Source organism: Pyrgilauda ruficollis, unplaced genomic scaffold (assembly GCF_017590135.1).
Source record: "Pyrgilauda ruficollis isolate IOZ18807 unplaced genomic scaffold, ASM1759013v1 scaffold382, whole genome shotgun sequence".
In the NCBI taxonomy this organism is placed as follows: Eukaryota; Metazoa; Chordata; class Aves; order Passeriformes; family Passeridae; genus Pyrgilauda; species Pyrgilauda ruficollis.
Window position 1 is genome coordinate 1 of NW_024525290.1, and position 27,942 is coordinate 27,942.

The following is a 27,942-nucleotide window of genomic DNA, read 5'->3' on the forward strand; positions in this document are numbered from 1 at the left end:
TGGGGGAAACACAGCTGGATAATGGGGAAAAGCAGCTGGATAATGGGGAAAACACAGCTGGAAAACGGGAAAGGCTGCAGGAGCTGGGGGGGTGTTGCCCAGGAGGATGCTCCAGGGGACAGGAGCCTTTCCATTGTCCTGGCAGTGATGATGTTTGGATTTTCTGATGGAAATCCTGCCCCCCATCCATGGAATCCATGGACACAGCTCCCCAGGACTGGCATTTCCAATGGAAATCCTGCCCCCCAATCCATGGACCCGGATGCCACCAGTCTGTGTCCCACCCGTGTCCCACCTGTGTCCCACGTGTGTCCCTCACCACCCAAGGAGCAGCTGAACCCCTGGGCCAGGTTTATCCATGGGCATTCCCTTTCCCTGCCCCTGGGATGTCCTCACCCCCTCCTGCTGCTCCCCAGCTGTCCCTTTGTGTCCCTTTGTGTCCCTTTCCCGCTGGGACAAGGACAGCGTCTGGCTGTCTATCTTTGGCTGCCTTCCCTCCATCAAGCTGCTGGTTAATGAATTAATAATCACCCTCTAATAGCTTCCTTCCCCTTTGATGTTAATGAGAGACGAGCTCTTGATGACAGCGGCTTCAGCCTGGGGGCTGATGGAGGAGGGTGGCACAGGGTGGCACAGGTGACACGGCTGTCCCCTGCTGTCCCTGCCCTCAGGCACGTGCCAGTGCAACCCCTACGGCTCCTACGGTGGCTCCTGTGACCCGGGCACGGGCCAGTGCTCCTGCAAGCCCGGCGTGGGCGGCCTCAAGTGCGACCGCTGCGAGCCCGGCTTCTGGAACTTCCGCGGCATCGTCACCGACGGCAGGAGCGGCTGCACGCGTGAGTGACCGTGACAGGGGGAGAGGGGACACTGCCCGAGGGGACAGGGGTGTCACCCGACAGTGACAGTGAGGGGACACCCCTGAGGGACAGGGATGGGGTACTCCTAAGGGACAGCAAGGGGACACCCCTGAGTGGGACAGGGGTGACCAGTGACAGTGACAGTGACAGCGAGGGGACACCCCTGAGGGACAGGGATGGGGTACTCCTAAGGGACAGCAAGGGGACACCCCTGAGTGGGACAGGAGTGTCACCCATCAGTGACAGGGATGGGGCACCCCTGAGTGACAGTGAGGGGACACTGCCCACGGGTGGGACACTTCCCTGAGTGACACGGATGGCACATCACCACCCCCATTCCCACATGGCTGCCAGGCCCCCCTTCCCCCATTCCCACCCCATAACTGTGTTTTTTTCCGTATTTGGGATTTGGGGTCCTCCTTATTTGGGGTTTGGGTCCTGCTGATTTGGGGTCCTGCAGCACTGGGGGTTCTGGGTCCTGTGTATTTGAGGTTTGGGTCCTGCCTATTTGGAATTTGGCTCCTGCCTAACTGGGATTTTGGCTCCTGCCTGTTTGTGATTTTGGCTCCTGCCTGTTTGGGATTTTGGCTCCTGCTAACTGGGATTTTGGCTCCTGCTAACTGGGATGTTTTCCCGGCTCCCCCTCTCGCCCTGCCCAGACCCCTCAGCCCCCAGGTCCTGCGAGGAGCTGAGCTGTGACTTCGGGGCCTCGTGCGTGGAGCTGAACGGCTTCGCCCACTGCGAGTGCCCGTCCCCGCTGTGCTCCGAGGCCAACACCACCAAGGTCTGGGGACACCTCTGGGGGGCTTGGGGACCTTTGGGGTGGGACACGAAACCCTGCAGGAGTTGTTCCCTGCTGGGCAAGGGGGACACACAGGTCACAGATGTCTCCTGGCATCCCTGAGCTGCTCTGTGCCCCCCAGCCCGCCCTGGGTCCCTCTGTGCCCCAGAGGAGCCCCCCACAATCACTGCCAGGGTTCAGGGCCCTGTTGGTGCCACTGGGAGGGGCCCAGAGGGGCAGCTCCGGTGTCCCCTGTGTCCCCAGGTGTGTGGCTCTGATGGTGTCACCTACGGGGACCAGTGCCAGCTGCGGACCATCGCCTGCAGGCAGGGCCAGCACATCACGGTCAAGCACGTGGGGCAGTGCCACGGTGAGTGTCCCCTGGGCAGTGCCACTGAGTGTCCCCTGGGCAGTGCCACGGTGAGTGTCCCCTGGGCAGTACCACTGAGTGTCCCCTGGGCAGTGCCACACTCAGTGTCCCTGGGGCAGTGTCTTGTTCAGTGTCCCCTGGGCAGTGCCATGCCCAGTGCCCCAGGACAGTACCACACTGAGTGTCCCCAGGGCAGTGCCATGCTCAGTGTCACTGTGACAGTGCCACTGAATGTCCCCTGGGCAGTGCCATGCCCAGTGCCCCAGGACAGTACCACACTGAGTGTCCCCAGGGCAGTGCCATGCTCAGTGTCACTGTGACAGTGCCACTGAATGTCCCCTGGGCAGTGCCATGCCCAGTGCCCCAGGACAGTACCACACTGAGTGTCCCCAGGGCAGTGCCATGCTCAGTGTCACTGTGACAGTGCCACTGAATGTCCCCTGGGCAGTGCCATGCCCAGTGCCCCAGGACAGTACCACACTGAGTGTCCCCAGGGCAGTGCCATGCTCAGTGTCACTGTGACAGTGCCACTGAATGTCCCCTGGGCAGTGCCATGCCCAGTGCCCCAGGACAGTACCACACTGAGTGTCCCCAGGGCAGTGCCATGCTCAGTGTCACTGTGACAGTGCCACTGAATGTCCCCTGGGCAGTGCCATGCCCAGTGCCCCAGGACAGTACCACACTGAGTGTCCCCAGGGCAGTGCCATGCTCAGTGTCACTGTGACAGTGCCACTGAATGTCCCCTGGGCAGTGCCATGCCCAGTGCCCCAGGACAGTACCACACTGAGTGTCCCCAGGGCAGTGCCATGCTCAGTGTCACTGTGACAGTGCCACTGAATGTCCCCTGGGCAGTGCCATGCCCAGTGCCCCAGGACAGTACCACACTGAGTGTCCCCAGGGCAGTGCCATGCTCAGTGTCACTGTGACAGTGCCACTGAATGTCCCCTGGGCCAGCCCACTGAATGTCCCCTGCTGGCTTCAGCCACCCCCAGCATGTCACCACGAGCGGGGCGGGTGCCACGCAGAGGCGTCACTGCCGGGTGTCCCCTGGCTGTCCCCCAGGTGAGGAGGAGCTGGACGAGGGCCAGGTGACATCCACACCTGCCATCGAGAGGGCCACGTGCTACAACAGCGCCCTGGGCTGCTGCTCCGACGGCAAAACCGCCGCGGCCGACGCCGAGGGGAGCAACTGCCCCGGTGAGCCTGGGGCTGGGGTGGGCTCCTCTGGGGCCAGGAGTGGGGGACTCTCAGGGTGGGAGGACACAGAAGTGCCCAGCTGGATTTGGGGCTGGTTTGGGGTCAGGAATTGGGATCTCTCAAGGGGAATGACACACAGAACTGCCCAGACGGATTTGGGGCTGGTTTGGGGTCCATATGGGGTCAGGAGTTTGGGATCTCTCAGGGTGGGAGGACACAGAACTGCCCAGCTGGATTTGGGGTCAGGAGCTTGGGATCTCTCAAGGGGGATGAGCCACAGAGCTCCCTGGGTGGATTTGGGGCTAGGGGAGGGTTTGGGGTCCGTTTGGGGTCGGGAGTTTGGGATCTCTCAAGGTAGGGTGACACAGAACTGCCCAGGTGGATTTGGGGCTGGTGTGGGGTCAGGAGTTTGGGAACTCTCAGGGTGAGAGGAGACAGAACTGCCCAGCTGGATTTGGGGTCAGGAGCTTGGGATCTTTCAAGGGGGATGAGCCACAGAGCTCTCCAAGTGAATTTGGCACTGGGGTAGGGTTTGGGGTCCATTTGGGGTCAGGAGTTGGGATCTCTCAAGGGGAATGACACACAGAACTGCCCAGGTGGATTTGGGGCTGATTTGGGGTTGATTTGGGGTTGATTTGGGGTCAGGAGTTTGGGATCTTTCAAGGGGGATGAGCCACAGAGCTCTCCAAGTGAATTTGGGGCTGGGGGAAGATTTGGGATCTTCCTGGGGGTGTTTGCTGCTCCCTGATCCAGCTGGGATCTCTCCTCCTTCCCACAATCTGAGGAAGCACAGCCCCACCTCTGCTCTGTCAGAATATCCTCGTTATCCTGAAAATTGTTCCTCAGGGGCCACGTCCCAGATTTTTCCTCGCTCAAGTCCTTCCTTGTTCCTTGGGGTTTCCAGTGGGACATCCCCTTTGCCTCTGGGAAAACAGCACTTTCCCTTTTAACCCATAAAGGGTTAAAAGTCCTGTGTGAAGGGAAAGGGAGAAGGAGAAGGAAAAGGAAAGGGAGAGGGAAAAGGAGAAGGAAAGCAGAAAAGGAAAAGAGAAAAGGAGAGGGAAAGGGGAAGGAAAAGGGAGAGGAGAAGGGAGAAGGGAAAAGGGAAAGGGAGAGGGAAAGGGGAAAAGAAAAAGAGAAAGGAAGAGGGAAAGGGGAAGGAAAAGGGAAAAGGGAGAGGGAAAAGGAAGAGGGAAAGGGAAAATGGAAAGGGAGAGAGAAAGGGAAAAGGAAAGGGGAAAATGGAAAGGAAAAGGAGGCTCCTGTGTGGTTCCCACAGCGGGATCTCTCCATCCTCTGCATCCCCAGGGCAGGATCCAGCCCTGGCATTCCTGCTGCAGTTCCATGTGGTTTGGCAGGGCTGTGGTTGCCCTGTGCCAGGTGTCCCCCTCGCCCCCAGCCCCGGGTTGGCCCCGCTGTGCCCCTGTGGGTGCCCCCGGGCCGTGGCGTGTCCTCTAACGTGTCTCTCTTGTCACCCAGCGGTGCAGGGGGGCTGCTCTCCGGGCCGGAGCTCGCAGGAACCCGTCTGGTAAAAGCTGCCATCTCCAGCCTGGTCTTTGCCATCTGCTCCAGCACTAATCCTCCATGGCTGTCCCCGTCCCATCCCGACTAACCCGGCACTGGCACTACCCCCACACTGCCATCCCCCTCTCCCAGGGACTCCGGCGCTCCCTCGCCACCCCTGCCCAGCTCAAGGGTTTTGTCTTGTGTTCCCTCCTCCCCCAGCCACCAAAGTGTTCCAAGGAGTGCTGATCCTGGAGGAGGTGGAGGGCCAGGAGCTGTTCTACACCCCGGAGATGGCCGACCCCAAATCCGAGCTCTTTGGGGAGACGGCGCGGAGCATCGAGAGCGCGGTGAGCTCCGTGCCCCTGGGGGGCACAGCTGCCACCAAAGGGAGCCCTGCTGGTGCCCTGAGGCTGCCCTAGAACAGCCTTCAAGAATAAAGCAGGGATTGATTAAAAAGATCTCCTCAATGGATCCAGCTTGGCTCTACACCCCCAGGATGAGCCCAAAGTGGTCACAAAATGGACGGTGGCTCCCTGTCCCGCTTGATTTATGGATCCTGCTCTTCCCTTGGCCCTAAAGAACAGCAGGAATTGTCACAGAACATCCCTGTCCCACTTCATGGATCCTGTTGTTCCCTTGGTCCTAAAGAGCAGCTGGAATTGTTTATGGATCCCATTCTTCCTTTGGTCCTAAAAAGCAGCAGGAATTGTTTATGGATCCCACTTTTCCCTTGGCCCTAAAGAGCAGCAGGAATTGTTTATGGATCCTGTTGTTCCTTTGGCCCTAAAGAGCAGCTGGAATTGTTTATGGATCCTGTTCCTTTGGCCATAAAGAACACCTGGAATTGTTTATGGATCCCACTTTTCCCTTGGCCCTAAAGAACAGCAGGAATTGTCACAGAACATCCCTGTCCCACTTCATGGATCCTGTTGTTCCTTTGGCCCTAAAGAGCAGCTGGAATTGTTTATGGATCCTGTTCCTTTGGCCATAAAGAACACCTGGAATTGTTTATGGATCCCATTCTTCCCTTGGCCCTAAAGAGCAGCAGGAATTGTCCCCTGTCCCCTCCCTGTCACCTGGCTGCCTTGCAAACAGGAAGCAAATCCAAGCCTGGATCTTTCCCTGGCAGGATCCCCGTGCCAGGGAGAACACCTGGAATTGTTTATAGATCCTGTTGTTCCTTTGGCCATAAAGAACAGCTGGAATTGTTTATGGATCCCATTCTTCCCTTGGCCCTAGAGAACACCTGGAATTGTTTATGGATCCCACTTTTCCCTTGCCCCTAGAGAACACCTGGAATTGTTTATAGATCCTGTTGTTCCTTTGGCCATAAAGAACAGCTGGAATTGTTTATGGATCCCATTCTTCCCTTGGCCCTAGAGAACACCTGGAATTGTTTATGGATCCCACTTTTCCCTTGCCCCTAGAGAACACCTGGAATTGTTTATAGATCCTGTTGTTCCTTTGGCCATAAAGAACAGCTGGAATTGTTTATGGATCCCATTCTTCCCTTGGCCCTAGAGAACACCTGGAATTGTTTATGGATCCCACTTTTCCCTTGCCCCTAGAGAACACCTGGAATTGTTTATAGATCCTGTTGTTCCTTTGGCCATAAAGAACAGCTGGAATTGTTTATGGATCCCATTCTTCCCTTGGCCCTAGAGAACACCTGGAATTGTTTATGGATCCCACTTTTCCCTTGCCCCTAGAGAACACCTGGAATTGTTTATAGATCCTGTTGTTCCTTTGGCCATAAAGAACAGCTGGAATTGTTTATGGATCCCATTCTTCCCTTGGCCCTAGAGAACACCTGGAATTGTTTATGGATCCCACTTTTCCCTTGCCCCTAGAGAACACCTGGAATTGTTTATAGATCCTGTTGTTCCTTTGGCCATAAAGAACAGCTGGAATTGTTTATGGATCCCATTCTTCCCTTGGCCCTAGAGAACACCTGGAATTGTTTATGGATCCCACTTTTCCCTTGCCCCTAGAGAACACCTGGAATTGTTTATAGATCCTGTTGTTCCTTTGGCCATAAAGAACAGCTGGAATTGTTTATGGATCCCATTCTTCCCTTGGCCCTAGAGAACACCTGGAATTGTTTATGGATCCCACTTTTCCCTTGCCCCTAGAGAACACCTGGAATTGTTTATAGATCCTGTTGTTCCTTTGGCCATAAAGAACAGCTGGAATTGTTTATGGATCCCATTCTTCCCTTGGCCCTAGAGAACACCTGGAATTGTTTATGGATCCCACTTTTCCCTTGCCCCTAGAGAACACCTGGAATTGTTTATAGATCCTGTTGTTCCTTTGGCCATAAAGAACAGCTGGAATTGTTTATGGATCCCATTCTTCCCTTGGCCCTAGAGAACACCTGGAATTGTTTATGGATCCCACTTTTCCCTTGCCCCTAGAGAACACCTGGAATTGTTTATAGATCCTGTTGTTCCTTTGGCCATAAAGAACAGCTGGAATTGTTTATGGATCCCATTCTTCCCTTGGCCCTAGAGAACACCTGGAATTGTTTATGGATCCCACTTTTCCCTTGCCCCTAGAGAACACCTGGAATTGTTTATAGATCCTGTTGTTCCTTTGGCCATAAAGAACAGCTGGAATTGTTTATGGATCCCATTCTTCCCTTGGCCCTAAAGAGCAGCAGGAATTGTCCCCTGTCCCCTCCCTGTCACCTGGCTGCCTTGCAAACAGGAAGCAAATCCAAGCCTGGATCTTTCCCTGGCAGGATCCCCGTGCCAGGATCTCCCTGTTAACCCTTTCCTTCCCCAGCTGGACGAGCTGTTCCGGGCTTCTGATGTCAGGAAGGATTTCAAGAGCATCCGAGTGCGGGACCTGGGCCAGAGCAGCGCCGTCAGGGTCATCGTGGAGGCCCACTTTGACCCAGGTGGGGCCATTCCCTGGGCATTCCCAGCAGGAATTCTGGCTGGGAAATCCGTGTGGGGCGGAGAGGGAAAGAACCATCCTAAAATTCAGTGGGGTTGGGTCTTTTATCCTGCAAAATTTCCGTGTGAGGGGAGCTGGGAGGGGCTGCACGCTGAGGAAGCTGGGAGGGTTTTCCTTGGGAAAGGAGGGGTAATTTTCCTTGGAAAAGAATGGTTATTTTCCTTGGGAATGGAGGGATTATTTTCCTTGGGAAAGGAGGGTTATTTCCTTGGAAAGGAGGGTTAATTTTCCTTGGGAAAGGAGAGTTATTTTCCTTGGGACAAGGTGGTTTATTTTCCTTGGAAAGGAGGGTTATTTCCTTGGGAAAGGATGGTTATTTTCCTTGGGAATGGAGGGATTATTTTCCTTGGAAAGGAAGATTATTTTCCTTGGAAAGGAGAGTTATTTTCCTTGGGGAAAGGTGGTTTATTTTCCTTGGGAATGGAGGGATTATTTTCCTTGGAAAGGAAGATTATTTTCCGTGGAAAGGAGAGTTATTTTCCTTGGGACAAGGTGGTTTATTTTCCTTGGAAAGGAGGATTATTTCCTTGGGAAAGAAGGATTATTTTCCTTAGAAAGGAGGGTTATTTTCCTTGGAAAGGAAGATTATTTTCCGTGGAAAGGAGAGTTATTTTCCTTGGGAAAGGGGGTTTATTTTCCTTGAGAATAGAGGTTTATTTTCTTTGGGAAGGAGTATTATTTTCCTTGGGAAAGGAGGGTTAATTTCATTGGGAAAGAAGGATTATTTCCTTGGGAAGGAGAATTATTTTCCTTGGAAAGGAGGATTATTTCCTTGGCAAAGGAGGATTATTTCCTTGGGAGAGGAGACATTTGGAGAGGTCATGGGAGGGAAATTCCTGTTGGAATGCTCACTGTTGCTTCCCTCCTTTGCCCTCCTGGCTGGCACCAGCCACGTCCTACACGGCTGCTGACATCCAGGGGGCCCTGCTGAAGCAGCTCCGAGCTGCCAAGAGAAAAACCATCCTGGTGAAGAAGCCCCAGCAGGAGCACATCAAATTCATGGATTTTGGTGAGTCCCCCTCGCTTGCTTTGGGGTTTCAGAATGCCAGGGGGCTCTGCTGGTCTTGGCAACCCTTCAAAAGCTTCTCATGGTGGAGGAATCCCAACCCCCAAACATTTTTGGGGTTGGGAGGGACCTTAAAAGGGTCTGGACATGGGCAGGGATCTTCCAGAGGGTGCTTGGACACTTCCAGGGATGGGGCAGCCTCAGCTTCTCTGGGAAATCCATTCCAGGGCCTCCCCACGCTCCGAGTGAACCAGCAAAGGGTTAAAATTCCCCCTTTTTCCATGGGATATGGCAGTGCCACCCGTGGGGCTGTGGCCTGCAAAGGGATCCTGGGATTCGGGGGGTGGTGGCCAGTCTGGGACAGCTTCTGCTCCACCCGTGCCAGATTTCCCAGGAAAAGTGGGCACACGGAGCCTGGCACAGGCACAGGCAGCATCCCAGGAAAACCCAATCTTTGTCCACTTTGAGGCTTCTTAGGTTGCAGATTTCTCCTCTATGACCACGCTGGCTGCTCCTCTCATAGCCCACACCTGACCCTGAAACAAACCCATGCCTGACCCTAAACCTAACCCTAAACCTGACCCTAACCCTAATGCTAGCTTTAACCCAAATCCATTCCTGACCCTAACCCACACCTGACCCTAACCCTAATGCTAGCTTTAACCCAAATCCATTCCTGACCCTAACCCATACCTGACCCTAAACCTAACCCATACCTAACCCGCAACCCACACTCGACCCTAAAAATAGCCCACACTTAACCCTAAACCTAACCCACACTTGTCCCTAACCCTAACCTACACCTGACCCTAAAACTAACACTAAACCTTAACCCATACCTGACCCTAAACCTAACCCTAAACCTAACCCCCACTTTTCCCTAAAACTAACCCCCACCTGACCCTAAACCTAACCCACATTTGTCCCTAAACCTAACCTACACCTGACCCTAAACCTAACCCATACCTAACCCGAAACCTAACCCACACCTGACCCTCAACCTAACCCACACATGAATGTAAACCTAACCCACACCTGACCCCAACCCCATCCCCAGCTGCCCCAAATCCCCCCAGCTGCCCCCATCCCCTCCCCCTCTGACCCCAGCCCTGCTGTGTTCCAGACTGGATCCCCCGGCTCTTCACCACCACCGTCACCACCACCACGGCCACCACCATGGCGCCGGGCACCACCCGCAGGGTGCCCGCGGCCACCGCGGCCCTGGGGCAGCACGCCGAGCCCGGGGGCAGCCCCGGCCCCGTGGTGGGCAGCACCAGGAGCCCTGGCAGCAGCAGGAGCCCTGGCAGCAGCAGCAGCAGCAGCAGGAGGAAGCCCACCCCGCTGCCCCCTGGCACCACGCGAGCCCCGCGGCCCTGCGAGTCCCAGCCCTGCCTGCACGGTGGCACCTGCCAGGACGACGGGCACGACTTCAGCTGCAGCTGCCCCGCGGGCAGAGGGGGGGCCGTGTGTGAGAAATGTAGGTGGTGCTGCGAAAAATCCCAAGTTTTGGGTCTTAGAAATCACTTCGTGCCTCTTGGCGTGGGTAGGATGCCGCCCCCGCTGTGCCAGGTTGTGCCAGTTTGGATTTGGGCACTTCCAGAGGTGGGAAACAGCTAAAAAATCACTAAACAGCTAAAAAAACCCCACTATAAACAGTTAAAAAACAATATAAACAGCTAAAAAATCACTAAACAATTAAAAAACCACTATAAACAGCCAAAAAACACCATAAACAGGTAAAAAATCACTAAACAACTAAAAAACCCCACTATAAATAGCTAAAAAAAACCTATAAACAGCTAAAAAACACCACAGCAGTGGTGACAGAGGGACAGGGGACACGTGCCAGCCAACCCCAAATCAACCCTGGCACGGCTTGGTGCCACCAGCTGTGCCAGCTCTGCCACAGCAGCTTGTGCAGGTACAAGAGGTTGTAAAAGGAGAGCAGGAGCAGCTCCTCCCTGGCTCCATCCTGATCCCAAAGAGGTTGGGAGCTGCTGCTTCGTTGTCCCAGCTGGTGGCAGTGTCCCCCAGTGTCCCCCAGTGCCACCCAGGACAGGGGTGCAGCCTCCTTTCCCAGCCCTTGCAGCAGCTGGCAGCTGCCCCTGGCACTTGGGGGTCACACCAGGGGCTCTGGGTGGGCTCATTCCCAAAAAGCTTTGTCCCTAAAGCTGTCACCTGGAGCTCTCCAAGCTGTGGGTGTCCAGCCCTGCTGGTTTGATGGGATTTGGAGTCCCAGACCACCCCAAGGGAGGCACAGAAAAGTTGCCCTTTTTGTGAACCCAAACTCAATAGAAGTTGCCTTTTTCCCCTTTCCTTTCCTTTCCTTTTCTTTCCTTTCCTTTCCTTTCCTTTTCTTTCCTTTCCTTTCCCCCCTTTTTTATCTCCTTTTTTTATCCCCCTTTACCTCCTCTCTTCTCCCTTTCCCCCTCTTTTCCCCCGTTCTTCCCCTTTTTCCTCCCATTTCTCCCCCTTTTTCCCCCATTTTTCACCCCTATTTTTCCTCCCCTTTTCTTTCCCCTCTCTTCCCCCATTCTTCCCCTTTCTTCCCCTTTTTCCTCCCCATTTCTCCCCTTTCCCCCCTGTTTTTCACCCCTATTTCCCCCCTTTTCCTCCCCTTTTCTTCCCCCTCTCTCCCTCCATTCCTCCTCCCTTCTTCCTCCATTTCCCCTCCATTCTCCCCCCGTTCTTCCCCTTTTTCCTCCCTCTTCTCCCCCATTTCTCCTCCTTTCCTCCCCTTTTCTTTTCCCGTTCTTCCCCCTCTCTTTCCCCATTCTCCCCCGTTCTTCCCCTTTTTCCTCCCTCTTCTCCCCCATTTCTCCTCCTTTCCTCCCCTTTTCTTTTCCCGTTCTTCCCCCTCTCTTTCCCCATTCTCCCCCGTTCTTCCCATTTTTCCTCCCCGTTTCTCCCTCTTTTTCCCCCCTTTTCTTCCCTCTTTCTACCTCCATTCCTCCTCCCTTCTTCCTCCATTTCCCCTCCATTCTCCCCCGTTCTTCCCATTTCTCCTCCCTGTCCTCCCCCCCATTTTTCCCCGTTTTCCCCTCAGCCTCCAGCCCGTCCATCCCTCGTTTCGGGGGCCGTTCCGTGCTGGCGTTCCGCACCATGAAGGCGTACCACACCGTGCGGATCTCCATGGAGTTCCGCGCGCTGGAGCCCGACGGGCTCCTCCTCTACAACGCCCAGCGCCACGGCAAGGACTTCATCTCTCTGGCTCTGCTCGGGGGCTTCGTGGAGCTCAGGTCAGCCCGGGGTGGGAGTGAGTCCTAAAAGGGGGGGTTCCTATCCCAGGAGGGGGAATTCCTACCCTAAAGGCCTCCAAGTGGACAAAAATCGGGATTTTTTTTGGTTTTTGGAATACTGAGGGAGCTCGAGCTCACGTGAGCCCCTGGTGGAGCCCCAGGAGAATCCCAGGACCTAGGACAGGGAATTCCTATCCTAAAAGGCCTCCAAGTGGACAAAAATCGGGATTTTTAAAAAGTTTTTGGGGGTGTGGTTGGAATACTGAGGGAGCTCAAGCTCAGATGAGTCCCAGGACCCAAGACAGGGAATTTGTATCCCAAGAGAGGGAATTTCTATCCTAAAAGGCCTCCAAGTGGACAAAAATCAGGATTTTAAAAAATTTTGGGGGATGTGGTTGGAATACTGAGGGAGCTCGAGCTCTGGTGAGCCCCTGGGCCCAGGACAGGAATTTGCATCCCAAGAGAGGGAATTTCTATCCTAAAAGGCCTCCAAGTGGACAAAAATCAGGATTTTTTTGGTTTTTGGAAGGGTGTGGTTGGAATACTGAGGGAGCTTGTTCCCTATTTTCAGCCAAGTGAACTCACTTTGGATTTTGAAAAGCTCCCAAGTGTGGGAGGTTGGGTTTTTTTGGCAGGTTGGGTTTTTTGGCAGGTTGAGTTTTTTTGGCAGGTTGAGATTTTTTGAGAGATCTTTTTTTGGTGGTTTTTTTTATTTTTTTGAACTGGGATGGAAATGCAGAGAGGGGGAAAAGGGAAGGGAGGAAAGAGGCAGAGTGGCTTTTTTTGTATTCCAGAATCCAAGGGGATGGGTTTGGAATGAGGGGAGGGGGAGGGCAGGGCAGGGAGGGAGGGAGGGAGTGGAAGGAGACAAGAAGAGAGGGAGGGATGCAAAGAGGGAGGGAGGGAAAAAAGAGGGAGAGAGGAGTAGGGAGGGAGGGAGGGAGGGAAGGCTCCCCGAGTGCTCGCGGTGCCAGCCACCCTGGCACAGCCCAGCTGGCACCTCGGGCACTGACCAGCCCCCATCTGGGCAGGTTTGACACGGGCTCTGGCACGGGCACCGTCACCAGCCGGGTGCGGGTGCAGCCGGGGCGCTGGCACCGGCTGGTGGTGACACGGAACCGGCGCACGGGCACGCTGGCCGTGGACGGGGAGCCCCCGGTGAGCGGGCACAGCCCCCCGGGCACCGACGGGCTCAACCTGGACACCGAGCTCTTCATCGGGGGGGTGCCCGACGAGCACGCGGCACTGTGAGTGGGCACGGGGCCGCGAGGGGGGCACGGGGACCAGGGGGTGGCACTGGGAGTGGGCACGGGGCCGCGAGGGTGGCACCGGGAGGGTGGCACTGGGAGGGTGGCACTGGGAGTGGGCACTGTGAGTGGGCACGGGGCTGCAAGGGTGGCACTGGGAGGGTGGCACGGGGATCAGGGGGTGGCACTGGGCCTGGTGGGTGGCACTGTGAGTGGGGCACGGGGAGCAGCAGGTGGCACTGGGTCTGGTGGGTGACACTGGTGCTGTGAGTGCGGCACTGCCCCTGGGAGGGTGGCACTGCCCCTTGAGGGGGCACTGGCTCCGTGAGGGTGACACTGTGAGGGTGGCACTACCCCATGAGTGTGGCAGTGTGCGTGGGAGGGTGGCACTCCCCTTGTGGGGATGGCACTGCCCCATGAGGGGACACAGGTCCTCTGAGGGTGACACTGTTAGGGTGGCACTGGGCCTGATTGGTGGCACTGCTGCTGTGAGTGTGGCATTGGGTCTGTGAGGGTGGCACTGCCCCCGGGAGGGTGGCACTGCCCCCGGGAGGGTGACACTGCCCCCATGAGTATGGCACTGCCTCCGTGAGTGTGGCACTGCCTCCATGAGTGTGACACTGCCCCTGGGAGGTGGCACTGCCCCCATGAGTATGGCACTGCCCCTTGCAGGTGGCACTGTCCCTGTGAGGGTGGCACTGTCCCTGTGAGGGTGGCACTGCCCCTGTTAGCATGGCACTGCCCCAGGAGCATGTCATTGCCCCCATGAGGGTGGCACTGCCCCTATGGGTGTGGCACTGCCCCTATGAGTGTGGCACTGCCCCTATAGTGTGGCACTGCCCCTATGGGTGTGACACTGCCCCTATGAGTGTGGCACTGCCCCTGTGAGGGTGGCACTGTGAACGTGGCACTGCCCCATGAGCATGGCACTGCCCCGTGACCATGCCACTGTCCCCATGGCAGTGCCAACCCAGCGCCATCTCCCATCCCCTCCCTCCCTCCCACCGTGCCCACCCCGCTGCCCTCCCCGGTGACAAACCCCGCGTGGCACCGTGTCCCCTCAGGGTGGCCGAGCGCACGGGTGCCAGCAGCGGCCTGCGGGGCTGCGTGCGGGCGCTGGGCATCAACAACCGCGGGCACGAGCTGCGCCAGGGCGCCGGCGACGTCCTGCACGCCAGCGCCGTGGGCGAGTGCGGCAGCGAGCCCTGCCAGCCCAACCCCTGCCACCACGGGGGCACCTGCCACGCCAAGGACGAGGACGTGTTCCAGTGCCAGTGCCCCGAGGCCTACACGGGTACGGGGTGGGCACCGAGGGGGGTTTGGGGTGTGGGGTGGGCACCAAAGGGGTTTTTGGGGTGTGGGGTGGGGGGTCTCAGGGGGGTTTTTGGGGTATAAGGTGGGTACCAAGGGGGTTTTTGGAGTATGGGGTGGGTACTGAGGGGTGCTGAGGGGGTTTTGGGGTACAGGGTGGGTACCAAGCAGTGCTGAAGGGGTTTTGGGGTATGGGGTGGGCATTGTGGGGTTCTGAGGGGTTTTTGGGGTATGGGATGGGCACCATGGGGTTCTCACCCCTCTGGGGGATTCTGAAGGAGTTTTTGGGGTCGTTGTGCCAGTGCCTTGATGCCTACATGCCCATGGTGACATTGGGGACATGGAGGACACTGGGGACACTGGGGCTGTGGGGGTTGGTGCCAAGCTGCCTGTGCCCGCAGGCCCCACGTGGAGGACACTGGGGACATGGGGGACCCTGGGGACACGGGGGACACTGGGGCCATGTGCCTGGGGGTTGGTGCCAAGCTGCCTGTGCCCGCAGGCCCCACGTGTGCCTTCGAGAGGAACCCGTGCGAGCCGTCCCCGTGCCACGTCTCTGCCACCTGCCTGGTGCTGCCCGACGGGGGGCCGCTGTGTGCCTGTCCCATGGGCCGTGAAGGGGACCTCTGCGAGCGAGGTGGGACGGCAGGGGGGTGTCCCCAGCCCGGGGTGGCCTCTGGGACGCGTGCCGTGCCCCGTGCCCCTGACGCTGCCCGCTTTGTGCCCAGTGACAGAGCAGGACCAGTCCGTGCCCTTCCTGCCCGAGTTCAACGGCTTCTCCTACCTGGAGCTCAACGGGCTGCAGAGCTTCGTGCCCGACCTGCAGTGAGTGCAGGGACAGCGAGGGACAAACCCCACCCACAGCGCCCTGGGCACCCCGCAGCTGGCAGGGCTGGCACTGCTGCCACGCCCACGGCATCGGGGTTATCCCGGGAGCAGCTGGAGGGGAGGGGATCCATAATCCAGAATCCATCATCCACAATCAATAGCCCACAATCCATAATCCACAATCAATAACCCACAATCCATAATCTAGAACCCATCATCCATAATCAGTAACCCACAAAAATCCACAGTCCATAACCCACAATCCGTAATCTAGAATCCATCATCCGTAATCAATAACCCACAATCTATAATCCACAATCCACAATCAATAACCCATAATCCACAATCAATAACGCACAATCCATAATCCACAATCTGTAATCCATAACCCACAATCCATAATCCATAACCCATGATCCATAATCAATAACCCAGAATCCATAACCCATAACCCACAATCCACAATCTGGGCTCAATAACCCGGAATCCACAACCCTCAATGCATAACCCATAATCCATAATAAATAATCCATAACCCATAATCAATAATCCACAACCCACAATCAATAACCCCCATTCAATAATCAATAATCCATAATCAATAACCCCATTCGATAACCCATAATAAATAATCCATCATCAATAATCAGTAATCCATAACTCAGTTGAGGCACTGCTGGCACCGCTCTGCTGGCACTGCACTGCTGGCACTGTGGCCCTGCCAAGATGAGGGTACAGGTGCCACTCTCCCTGCCCAGGTGAGGGCACTGGTGGCACTCTGCTGGCACCGGTGGCACTCTCCCTGCCCAGGTGAGGGTACAGGTGGCACTGGTGGCACTGTGGCCCTGCCCAGGTGAGGGCACTGGTAGCACTCTGGTGGCACTGTGGCCCTGCCCAGGTGAGGGCACTGGTGGCACTCTGGTGGCACTGGTGGCACTCTCCCTGCCCAGGTGAGGGCACAGGTGGCACTGTGGTGGCACTCTCCCTGCCCAGGTGAGGGTACAGGTGGCACTGTGGCCCTGCCCAGGTGAGGGTACAGGTGGCACTCTGGTGGCACTGGTGGCACCGTGTCCCCACATGCCAGGCCTGGCCCAGCCGGTGTGCAGTCCCCCCCCACGGCCGTTCCTCGGGGTGACAATCACACATTCCCTGTGTCGGGGCAGACCCAACAGGAATTTCTCTTCCCTTCCCAGGGATTATTCAGCATCCCGCTTTGGCGACCTCCCCCACATCTTTTAACCCTTTCTTTTCCCCTTTTTTCCCCCGCAGGAGCAGGGAGCCGGTGCCCCTGAACGCGTGGGTCAGCGTCCTGCTGGAGAGGAGCGGCCGCAAGGGCGTCCTGAGGGTCAACAACGGCCAGAGGGTGACGGGGGAGTCCCCGGTGAGTGGGGAGGGACCCCGGCCCTGCCCTGCTCACCTCCGGGGTTTATCAGGCTCCTGGGCTTTAAATTTGGGATTTGAGGGGAAATTCTCAGGTTCCTGGGCTTTAAATTCGGGATTTGAGGGGAATTTTTCAGGTTCCTGGGCTTTAAATCCTGAATTTGAGGGCAGTTTCTCAGGTTTCTGGGCTTTAAATTCTGGATTTGAGGGTGGAAGAGTGGAATTCTCAGTTTCCTTGGCTTTAAACTGTGGTTTGAGTGGAATTTCTCTGGATATTGGCCTTTAAATCATGAATTTGAAGGTGGGAGAGTGGAGTTCTCAACTTCCTGGACTTTAGCCTGTGGATTTGAGAGGAATTTCTCAGGTTCCTGGGCTTTAAATCGTGGGTTTGAGGGTGGAGCAGCAGGCAGGGAAGGATCCCTGTCCCTGCCCAGATCTCAGCCAGGTTCCAGGGATGCCTTGGATGAGCCCCCCACCCTCTCCCGGACCCCCCCTCCCTTATTCCAGGTCCCCACCTGTCCCTGTGTTGGCACAGCTACGTGAGGCACCCCTGGGTCACTAATTAATCATTAATTAAGATCCGCCCAGCAGCGAGAGGAGCTCAGGGAGCAGGAAAATCCCCAGCCCTGCTGCTGCTGCTGCATCCCCTGGTGCTTGCTCTGCTCTTCTCCCCGCTGGGAATTTTGCAGTTCCAGCCTCTCCCTGTCCCTCCCTGCATTCCTGGGGGTCCCTTCCCTCCCCTTTTTCCAGGAGAAGCCCTGCTGAGCTCCCCCCTCAGCCCACAGAACCAACAGAGGCATTTTCCTGCCCTCGCTCTCCTCTTTCCAAGCTCCTCTCTGAGCAGAGCAGCTCCTGGGTGGCAGTGACCCTCCTGCCACCCCCTGCCACCCCCAGAGCCCCCCAGCCCTGGTGGCAGCGGGGTTGTGGCAGCCCTGCCTGTTGCAATGGCACCCCACTGATGTCCCTTTTCTCTCTTTTTTTTTTTTTTTTTGTTTTTTTCTCTCTCTCCCTTTGATTTTCCTTTGTATTTTCCCCTCCCCTGCTGTCTGGATCCCAGAAATCCCGTAAGGTACAGATAAGTATGACCCCCCCACGCCTCCATCTCATCTCCTTCCTTCCTGCCTATTTTTGTGCTTTTCATCTTCCCCATCTGGTTCAGGATCCCTGTAGTTTAGTGCCCTTCATTCCCTCTCCTGTGCTTCATTCCCAGCCAGTTGTCACCTTTTGTTTTGGGACCATTTCCAATTAATCTGGTCATTTATTTTGTGTTAATCCCACAAAGCATTAGCTAGTGCTCCATGTCACCCCGTCCTTGCTGTGGCCCTGGCTCCATCCCAGAGAATTCCCAGGAATCCTGGGGCTGGTGACAGCAAGGAGGGAATTTTCTCCTCCAAAACCACCACGTGGGGTGCAGGAGAACCTCCTCAAGCCATGGGGTGCAGGAGAAAAGCTGAACCTGCTCCTCAAACTTGGGACAGCCAGGCTGGATCCCTCTGGAACGGGCTGGGATTGAGCAGCAGCCCTGCAGGGGCTCTGGGCAATGTCTGGGTACCCCAATTTTGGGGGGCACACGAAAGCAGAGCCCCCCTCCAGGCCTGAGGGTGTGGGAAGAGCCTCTCCCCAAAATTTAATCCAGGGGAAACCTTTCCCAGGTGCCTGCTGGGGGTGGGACCTGGCAGTCCTTGGCATGAGGAGGTTTCCTGGAGGCTCCATCCGTAGAGTCATAAATAAAATAGAAAATATCATCAAATAAATTACCATCAAATAAATTATCATCAAATAAATTATCATCAAATCTCCCAAACGGAGAGAGCCACGAGGACCATCAAGGCCAGCTCCTGGCCCTGCAGGGACAGCCAGGGAGGAGCTGACACCTTGTCCTTGATGTCCCTGTTCCCCCAGGTGCCTCACATGGTGCTGAACCTCAAGGAGCCCTTCTATGTGGGGGGAGCCCCCGACTTCTCCAAGCTGGCTCGAGCAGCTGCCATCTCCAGCGGCTTCCAGGGAGCTGTGCAGAGGGTGAGGTCCTGCTGGGACTGCCCAGTGTCCCCCGTGTCCTGCTGGTCAGCCCAGTGTCCTGCTGGGACAGCCCAGTGTCCATTGGGACAGCCCAGTGTCCCACCTGTCCTGGGATGGACCTGGGAGCTGTCCTGGTGGTGGAAAAGTGGCACCAGTGGGGGACAGAAGGGGGATTTGGGGACACTTGGAATGGATTTCCATCACCTCAGGGTTAAGGGATAGGTTCCCATCATCTCAGGGATGGATTCCCATTATAAGGGATGGGTTCCCACCTCAGGGATGGGTTCCCATCATGTCAGGGATGAGTTCCCACATTAAGGATGGATTCCCACCTTAGGGATGGGTTCCCACCTTAGGGATGGGTTCCCATCTCCTCTTGTCCCCACGGACACTGCCTGGTGTCCCCAGATGACCAGAGGTGGGTGGGAAGGACCATCAGAGGATCCCAGCCTGGTTTGGGGTGGAGGAACCTTCAAGCTCCCCATGGGCAGGGACACCTTCCACCATCCCAGCCCGGCCTGGGACGCTGCCAGGGATGAGAATTCCCCATTTTTTTGGGAAATCCCTGCCAAGCAGCTCCTCGCTGAGCCCTCCGTGCTCCTGCAGATCTCCCTGGACGGCGTGCCCGTGCTGAAGGAGCAGAACATCCGCAGTGCCAGGGAGATCTCCCCGTTCCGGGGGCACCCCTGCACCCAGAAACCCAACCCCTGCCAGCACGGGGGCTCCTGCAGCCCCAGCCTGGGGGGCTACCACTGCTCCTGCCACAGGGGCTTCTCGGGGGCCCACTGCGAGAAGGGTGGGTGCCAGGGGGGCTGGGGGGTGGCACGGGGGCTGGGATGGGGAGCTGAGGGTGGCACGGGGAAGGTGGAGGTGACACAGGGAAGCTGGAGGTGGCCCAGAGGGGTGGAGGTGGCCATGGGGAGCTGGAGATGGTCATGGGGGGCTGAGGGTGGCACAGGGGGCTCAAGGTGGCCATGGGAGGTTGGAGGTGGCCACGGGGGGCTGGGGGTGGCACGGGGAGGGTGGAGGTGACACAGGGAATGTGGAGGTGGCACAGGGAGCTGGGGTTGGCCATGGGCGCCTGGGGGTGGCACAGGGGGCTGGGGGTGCCATGGGGAGTTGGAGATGGTCATGGGGGGCTGGTGGTGGCCATGGGGGCTGGAGGTGGCTCACGAGGTTGGAGGTGGCCCATGGGGAAGGGGAGGTGGCCATGGGGGCTGGAGGTGGCCATGGGAGCCTGGAGGTGGCCATGGGAGCTGGAGGTGGCCCAGGGAAGGTGGGGGTGGCCCAGGGGGCTGGAGGTGGCCACGGGAGGCTGGATGGAAAACCTGGAAAACCTCCAGCAGAAGTTCAGCACGTCCAGCAGGGGTTGTGATGAAAACCAGCACCAGTCAGGAAGTTCTGGGAGAGGAGAACCCTTGGAGATCTCAGCTGGGGAGCTGCGGGATGGGTTGGCTTGGGAGGGACCCTGAATCCCCCCCAGGCTCCACAGCCCCTCCGACCCCCGGGTGACACTCGCTGGGGACACGGGGCCGTGTCCCTGTGCTGGCCGGGCTGCTGGGGGGGGTTTCCCCACCTCCCAGGAATCCCCTGGCCGTTCCTTTGCCATGTCCCTGTTTCCCCTCAGTGATCATCGAGAAGGCGGCGGGGGACGCCGAGGCCGTGGCCTTCGACGGCCGCACGTACCTGGAGTACCACAACGCTGTCACCAAGAGGTACCTGTCCCCAGGAGCCGGGGAGGAGGAGCCGGGATCCAGGAGCTCCAAACGGAGCTGGCTGATCCTGGTTCTCCCGGGTTTTGCCCCAAATTCCCAGCTCCAGGCCTGGCTGTGGTGCTGGGAATGGGGTGGAGGAGGATCCTGAGTGTCCCGCAGGGATGGGACGTGTGGGACTGTCCCAACCCCGGGCTGGGGAGCAGCCTGGGGTGTCCATGGATGTGCTGCTCCTTGGGAATTCCCTCTGGGAATGAGCAGAGCTCCTCCAGGCTGGAAATTCCTCCTTGTGCTTGGGAATTCCCTCTGGAATTGAGCAGAACTCCTCCAGGCTGGAAATTCCTCCTTGTGCTTGGGAATTCCCTCTGGAATTGAGCAGAGCTCTCCCTGAGCTGGAAATTCCTCCTTGTGCTTGGGAATTCCCTCTGGAATTGAGCAGAGCTCCCCCTGAGCTCCTCCAGGCTGGAAATTCCTCCTTCAGGAGACTCCTGTGTCCTCCTGCCTCTCCCATTCCTGGTTTCCCAGCCCTGCTGGGGGGGGGGTGTCCGCGTGGAGGTGCTGTCTGTCCCTCCCTGGGTGTCTGTCTGTCCCTCTCTGGGTGTCTGTCTGTCCCTCTCTGGGTGTCTGTCTGTCCCTCTCTGGGTGTCTGTCTGTCCCTCTCTGGGTGTCTGTCTGTCCCTCTCTGGGTGTCTGTCTGTCCCTCTCTGGGTGTCTGTCTGTCCCTCTCTGGGTGTCTGTCTGTCCCTCTCTGGGTGTCTGTCTGTCCCTCTCTGGGTGTCTGTCTGTCCCTCTCTGGGTGTCTGTCTGTCCCTCTCTGGGTGTCTGTCTGTCCCTCTCTGGGCGTCTGTCTGTCCCTTCTCAATGTCACTGTTTCTCTGTTTCCAAGCCACCTGAGCAATGAGATCCCAGCGTAAGTACGGCCCTGCCACCCTCACCACGTCCCCATTGTCACCCCAAACCCCGGGGCAGCTCAGGGCAGGGCTGGGGGGGAGGAATCTGGGGCCTCTCCCGGGGTTTTTGGTGGAAAACTCTTGCCATTCCCTGGGGAGGAGGGCTCAGGTGCTGACAGCAGCTCGTGGGGCTGAGCAGGAGCTGCTTCACCTGTGTCACACGCAGCTGCTGTCCCCACCCTGCCACGGCCAGCTGCTGTCCCCCAGCACGCCTCAAGTGAATTTTTGAAGCATGATTTTAATAAGGACGAGCACAGGGAAGGAAATTCCCTGTGGTTTTCTGCTCCAGCAGCAGCCAGAGGTGTTGGAGATGGAAACTGGGGGTGCTGATCCTTGATTTTTCCAGCATGGCACCGGGAACCCCTCAGGACATCTCCAGCGTGGATGAGGGGTCAGAAAAAGGGTCAGGGCAGGAGGATGGGGACAAATCCCAATCCCTGGACAGCTGAGATTTGCTGTGGGTCTGTCCTGCATGGAAGGGAAGCCCTAAAAGGGATCCTAAAACTCCCTGCTCCGTGCAAGAGCATTCCCTGCTGTGGGAAGGGGGGGATTTGGGGGGGATCCCTGCCTGTCCCATCCCATCCCACCTCATTGTGTGGGGGCTGAGCTGTGCCTGTGCATGGGGGGCTGCAGAGCCACCACCTGCATGTCCACGCCATTGGGAGGGGCTGGAAAGGGATTTTTAGGAATTTTAGGATTATCCTGAGCGTTCTCCTAAGCTGGGCAGTGCCCTTCAGCAGCGTGAGCTCACAATTGTCCCTGTGTCCCCTCCCTGAGCTAATCCCTGCTGCCTTGCAGAGGGAATGTCACCATTCCCAACCTTTTCCCGGCTTTTTCCAGCTTTTTTCCAGCCTTTTCCCGGCCAATTTGGGCTGTGCTTCTTATTCAAAAAAGTGGATTTTTCCTCCTTCAGGGAAGCTCCAGAGGAAAGGGAAAGGGAAAGGGAAAGGGAAAGGGAAAGGGAAAGGGTTTTGTTGCCTCTGTCCTCTTCCTATGACAGTCCCCAGGCAGGGATTGATCCTTGTGCTCCATGAGGATAAAAGCCAGGAATCTCCAGAGAATCTCCTTCCTGTGTATCCCAGCCCCAGGAGTGGGATGGAGGCTGTCCCAGCTGCTTTGTGGGATGGAGATTATCCCAAAATCTGCCACCCCCAGAGGGAGCAGGTGAAGACAGACCCCATGGGTGAATCCCAGAAGTGGGATGGAGGTTATCCCAAAATCTGGCACGTGACAGTCCCCAGGGTGCCACGGCTGCTGTGTCACAGCTGGCAGGGATTGATCCTTGTGCTCCACGAGGATAAAAGCAAAGAATCTCCAGAGAATCTCCTTCCTGTGTATCCCAGCCCCAGGAGTGGGATGGAGGCTGTCCCAGCTGCTTTGTGGGATGGAGGTTATCCCAAAATCTGCCACCCCCAGAGGGAGCAGGTGAAGACAGACCCCATGGGTGAATCCCAGAAGTGGGATGGAGGTTATCCCAAAATCTGGCACCCTTAGGGCAGCAGCTGAGACAGACCCTTGCTGTGTATCCAGGAGTGGGATGGAAATTATCCCAAAATCTGCCACCCCCAAATGCAGCAGGTGAGGACAGACCCCATGGGTGAATCCCAGGAATGGGATGGAGATTGTCCCAAAATCTGGCACCCTCAAGGGCAGCAGGTGGGACAGACCCCATGAGTGAATCCCAGGAATGGGATGGAGATTGTCCCAAAATCTGGCACCCTGAAGGGCAGCAGCTGGGACAGACCCTTCCTGTGAATCCCAGGAGTGGGATGGAAATTATCCCAAAATCTGGCACCCTCAAGGGCAGCAGGTGGGACAGACCCCATGGGTGAATCCCAGGAATGGGATGGAGATTATCCCAAAATCTGCCATCCCCAAAGGCAGCAGCTGGACAGACCCCATGAGTGAATCCCAGGAGTGGGATGGAGATTGTCCCAAAATCTGGCACCCTGAAGGGCAGCAGCTGGGACAGACCCTTCCTGTGAATCCCAGGAGTGGGATGGAAATTATCCCAAAATCTGGCACCCTGAAGGGCAGCAGCTGGGACAGACCCTTCCTGTGAACCCCAGGAGTGGGACGAAGGCTGACCCAGCTCCGAGCTGCTCGCTGGGATGGAGATTCTCCCAAAACCCGTGACCCTCCAGGCCAGAGGTGGGGACGGGCGGGGAGTTTATCCCGCGGGGAGGAGGAGGAGGAGGAGCAGGGGGAGGCTGCTGGAGGGGCTCCCATGGTTTCCCCGCAGTGAGAAGGCCCTGCAGTCCAACCACTTTGAGCTGAGCATCAAGACCGAGGCGACGCAGGGGCTGCTGCTGTGGAGCGGGAAGGGGCTGGACAGGTCGGATTACATCGCCCTGGCCATCGTGGACGGCTTCGTGCAGCTCAGCTACGACCTGGGCTCCAAGGCCGTCACCCTGCGCTCCAGCGTGCCCGTCAACACCAACCAGTGGGTGCACATCCGCGCCTCCCGGTGAGCCTCGGCCGGAGCGGGAGCGGGAGCGGGAGCGGGATTGGGATTGGGGTTGGGGTTGGGATTATCGGCTGGATTGGGATTGGGGATCTGGATTGGGATCTGGATCAGGATTGGGATCGGGATCTGGATCAGGATTAGGGATTGGGATCAGGATTGGGATTGGGATCGGGATCAGGATTGGGATCGGGATCAGGATCGGGATTGGGATCAGGATTTGGGATTGGGATTGGAACCCGGATTGGGATTGGGATCTGGATCAGGATTTGGGTTGGGATCTAGATCAGGATTGGGATGGGGATTGAGATTGGGATCTGGATCAGGATCTGGATCAGCATTAGGATCAGGACTGGGATCTGGATCGGGAGTGGGATCAGGTTTGGGATTGGGATCAGGATTGGGATCAGAATCTGGGTCTGGATTGGGATCGGGATCTGGATCAGGATCTGGATTGCGATCAGGATCAGTAGTGGGATTGGGATCTGGATCTGGATCAGGATTGGGATTGGGATCAGGATCGGGATCAGAATGGGGGTCAGGGTCAGGGTGGAGTAGCTGGGAGTGAGGCAGCTTCTCCAGCTGAGCTTCGTGATCCTGAAGGATCTCTCCTTGGATAAGAACTCTCAGAACTTTGGGCCTGGAAGCCAAAGCTTAGAGTTAAACCCAGGATTTTATCTGAGACCTTGGAAAAGGCTTCCAGAGTTAGGTGCTAGAAGTGAGAATGTGGATTTATAGTTCAAAGCAGAGACACGTTAAGTAAAGGATCTGGATCAGGATCGGGATTGGGATCAGGATCGGGATCAGAATCGGGGTCAGGGTCAGGATGGAGTAGCTGGGAGTGAGGCAGCTTCTCCAGCTGAGCTTCGTGATCCTGAAGGATCTCTCCTTGGATAAGAACTCTCAGAACTTTGGGCCTGGAAGCCAAAGCTTAGAGTTAAACCCAGGATTTTATCTGAGACCTTGGAAAAGGCTTCTAAATTTAAATGCTAGAAGTGAGAATGTGGATTTATAGTTCAAAGCAGAGACACGTTAAGTAAAGGAAAATTTAGAGTTTTAGAGTTTAAGATATAGAAAAAATAAAGTAACTACAGCCCTGCAGCTGGAAAAGCACTGGTGTGGATATCCCAGGAATGGGGTGGAGGCTATCCCAAAATCTGCCCCACTTTAGGGCAGCAGTGGGGACAGACCCCACAGGTAAATCCCAATCCCAGGGGTGGGATGGAGTTTATCCCAAAATCCGCCCCTCTGCTGGTTCCCAGTGTCAGGACCTGCAGGGAGCAGCTCTGGGCTGGCTTTCGGGGCCTTTCCTGAATCCCTGCTGTCCTCCCTCCCTCGGGAGCAGGGTGCAGAGGGAGGGCTCCCTGCAGGTTGGGAACGAGGCCCCCATCGCCGGCTCCTCTCCTCTCGGGGCCACCCAGCTGGACACGGACGGGGCGCTGTGGCTGGGTGAGTCCAGGCAAGGGACATCCCCGTGTCCCCTGCAGAGGGGTGGGGATGTTGGGGATGTTGGGGATGTCCCTTCCTTCCTTCAACGCCATCCTGTGGCCTCTCAGATGGCTGAAAAATGCCCTGTCCCCTGTGCTGTGCCATCTGTCTGTCCCCTATCCCCTGCCCTGAGCTGATGCTGTGCCATTTCAGGGGAGCTGTCCCCTGTCCCTGTGCTGTCCCCTGTCCCTGTGCTGTCCCCTGTGCTGTCTCCAGTCCCAGCTGACCCCGTTCTGTTCCAGGGGGTCAGCTGGAACGAGGTTTTGTCCTGTCCCCTGGGCTGTCCCCTCCACTGTCCCCTGGGCTGTCCCGTGCTCTGTCCCCTGTCCCCTGGGCTGTTCCCTGTGCTGTCCCCTGTCCCCTGGGCTGTCCTGTGCCCTGTCCCCTGGGCTGTCCCGTGCTCTGTCCCCTGTCCCCTGGGCTGTCCCCTGCTCTGTCCCCTATCCCAGCTGATCCCTGCTCCCTTTCCAGGGGGTCTGGACAAGCTGAGCGTGCCCCAGCGCCTGCCCAAGGCGTTCAGCACGGGTTTAATGGCTCCATGTGGGACGTGCCCTGTTCCCTGTGCTGTCCCCTGTGCTGTCCCCTGCTCTGTCCCTATCCCAGCTGACCCCTGCTCCCTTTCCAGGGGGTCTGGACAAGCTGAGCGTGCCCCAGCGCCTGCCCAAGGCGTTCAGCACGGGTTTCGTGGGCTGCATGCGGGACGTGCTCGTGGACCGGCGGGAGCTGCACCTGCTGGAGGACGCCCTGAACCGGCCGCGGATATTGCACTGCTCGGCCAAATAGAGCCCAGGGACCTCCCTCCCTGCTCCCTCCTCCCTCCCTCCTGCCTATTGCTGTAATTATTTTCTATTTTTGTAAACTTATTGCTTTTTATATTTTTGGGGGGGACAGGGAGGGCAGGAAACCCTTTTTGCTTTCGGGCTCTGGGGGCGGCGAGGCTCGGCCCGAGCAGCGGAACAAAGCTCGACCCGAGAAGTGACACCAGAACTCTCCCACTGCAGCGTCGATCTTCTTCATACTTGAAGCTTCTTTGGTTTTGGGGTTGTTTTTCCCCTTTTTTCCTGTTTTTTGGGGGGTTTGTTCCCAAAAACAACCCCGTTCTCCCGTGGGGGAAACGCTGCTGGTGCTGGCGAGGCCTTCACGGATTCGCGGGGTGGGAATTCCACCCTGCTCCGGGCTCTGGCTCTTCCAAACCTTCTCCTGGCCCCGTGTTCACCTGATTCCTGCTGCCCCCTGTTCCTCTCACTGTAATTTATGTGTGTAAGGATCTCAAGTGCTTTTCTCCTCCGAGCTCTGCTCAAATCAGGGATGCCACGCGCTGGAAGGGAGAGAGCCGGGCCCGAGCTTCGCCCTGCGCTCGCCTCGGGACTCTTTGCTGGACTCAGAGCTGCTGGGGAGGCAAAAATGTGGATTTTTCCAGCGGTTCTCCTCCTCCTCTTCCTCTTGGATGCGTGCAGGAGCAGCTGTGAAACCTCATTGCCACATTTTGTGTTCATCCAGACGTGTCCTGAGCCTCCCCAGCCACCGAGCCTTGGCCTCCCTCATGCTGGGGATCACTTGGAGCTCCTCTCCAAGAGCTGGGAATTCTCTCCCTCTTCCAAAAGGACCAGGAGATTCCCTTTTCCCTCCTCAGAGATCTCCTGGACGTGTCCTTCCACGCCCCACAGCATTCTCCAGCCTCTGCCTCCCAGCCTGGCAACGCAGAGCTGCCACTGGAGCCTCTCCCACCAAGAGAATTTGGAATTTTTCATCGTGGACTTGGAGTTTTTGGGTCTTCCACATCCTCTGGATGCTTCCAGCCCAGCAGGAACGGCTCCAACAGGAGCAGGAGCGGGGCTGGGGAGCATTTGGGGGAATTTGAAGCATTTTCTTCCAGGAAAGGAAAATTTTGGGGCCAGTTCTGAACTTTCTGGGGTGTGGCTGCAGTTCGGGGTCTCCTGGGTGTGGAGAAGAACAGATGGATCCCAGCTCTGGAAGAAATCCCATCTTCCATTGGGATTCCTTCTCCGTGGAAGGATTTCCTGCTGCTTTGTGGCCTCTGTGTCCCTTTCCCACCCTCAGCTGGAATTTCTCTGTGGAAAAACAACTTTAGGGAATTCATCTGCAGGATCTGGATGGGAATTCCTGCCCAAGGTGCCAGAATTTGGCTTTTTTTTCCCTAAATTTCCACCCCACTTTGCAGGGCACCCTTTGAAATGGGGGTTTTGGCACCAACTTTTGAGCCAGGAAAGGTCAAATTTCTTCTCTCAGGGTGAGCTCTGAACAAAGGTGGAACCAAGAGGGAAAACCAATGGAAAAACCACTTGGATCTGCTTTGATTTCGTTTATTTGATTTTTTAAAAAAAATAAATATTCCCAACCTGTGACATTCCTGTGGAAAATGCAGGGTGAAATATTCCATGGGGGGCTGTGCCCTGTGTGGGATGAGGGCTCTGCTGTGCCTGGGCCGTTCTGTGGGTGCCAAAATTCCCATTTTTTGGGGCTGCTGGGTCCAAATTGGGATTCCTGGTGGGAAATGCTGGGGTGGGATGGGAGGGAGGGGTCTGGGAGTCCCCCCCATCCAAATTTTGGGAATGGCATTCCCAACTGGGCTGGTGTTCCAGCTCCAGAGGGATGGGGAAGCTGCTGA

The 27,942-nt window shown here is 56.9% G+C and overlaps 1 protein-coding gene across 1 annotated transcript; it reads left to right on the top strand.

Annotated features, from left to right (window-relative positions):
• Window positions 1–671: 671 nt before the first annotated feature.
• LOC121358337 (agrin-like) lies at window positions 672–27,942 on the top strand (the record flags this gene model as incomplete). The annotated part of the gene is made up of 20 exons (XM_041476439.1): window positions 672–836; window positions 1,502–1,641; window positions 1,903–2,008; window positions 3,071–3,205; window positions 4,931–5,058; window positions 7,496–7,610; window positions 8,559–8,678; window positions 9,799–10,152; window positions 11,722–11,914; window positions 12,946–13,161; window positions 14,226–14,455; window positions 14,975–15,109; window positions 15,201–15,297; window positions 16,570–16,681; window positions 18,583–18,699; window positions 19,306–19,495; window positions 20,327–20,414; window positions 23,604–23,828; window positions 25,171–25,274; window positions 25,939–27,942. Coding segments are annotated over 20 exons (3,128 nt in total), but the record flags the coding sequence as incomplete, so codon positions are not given.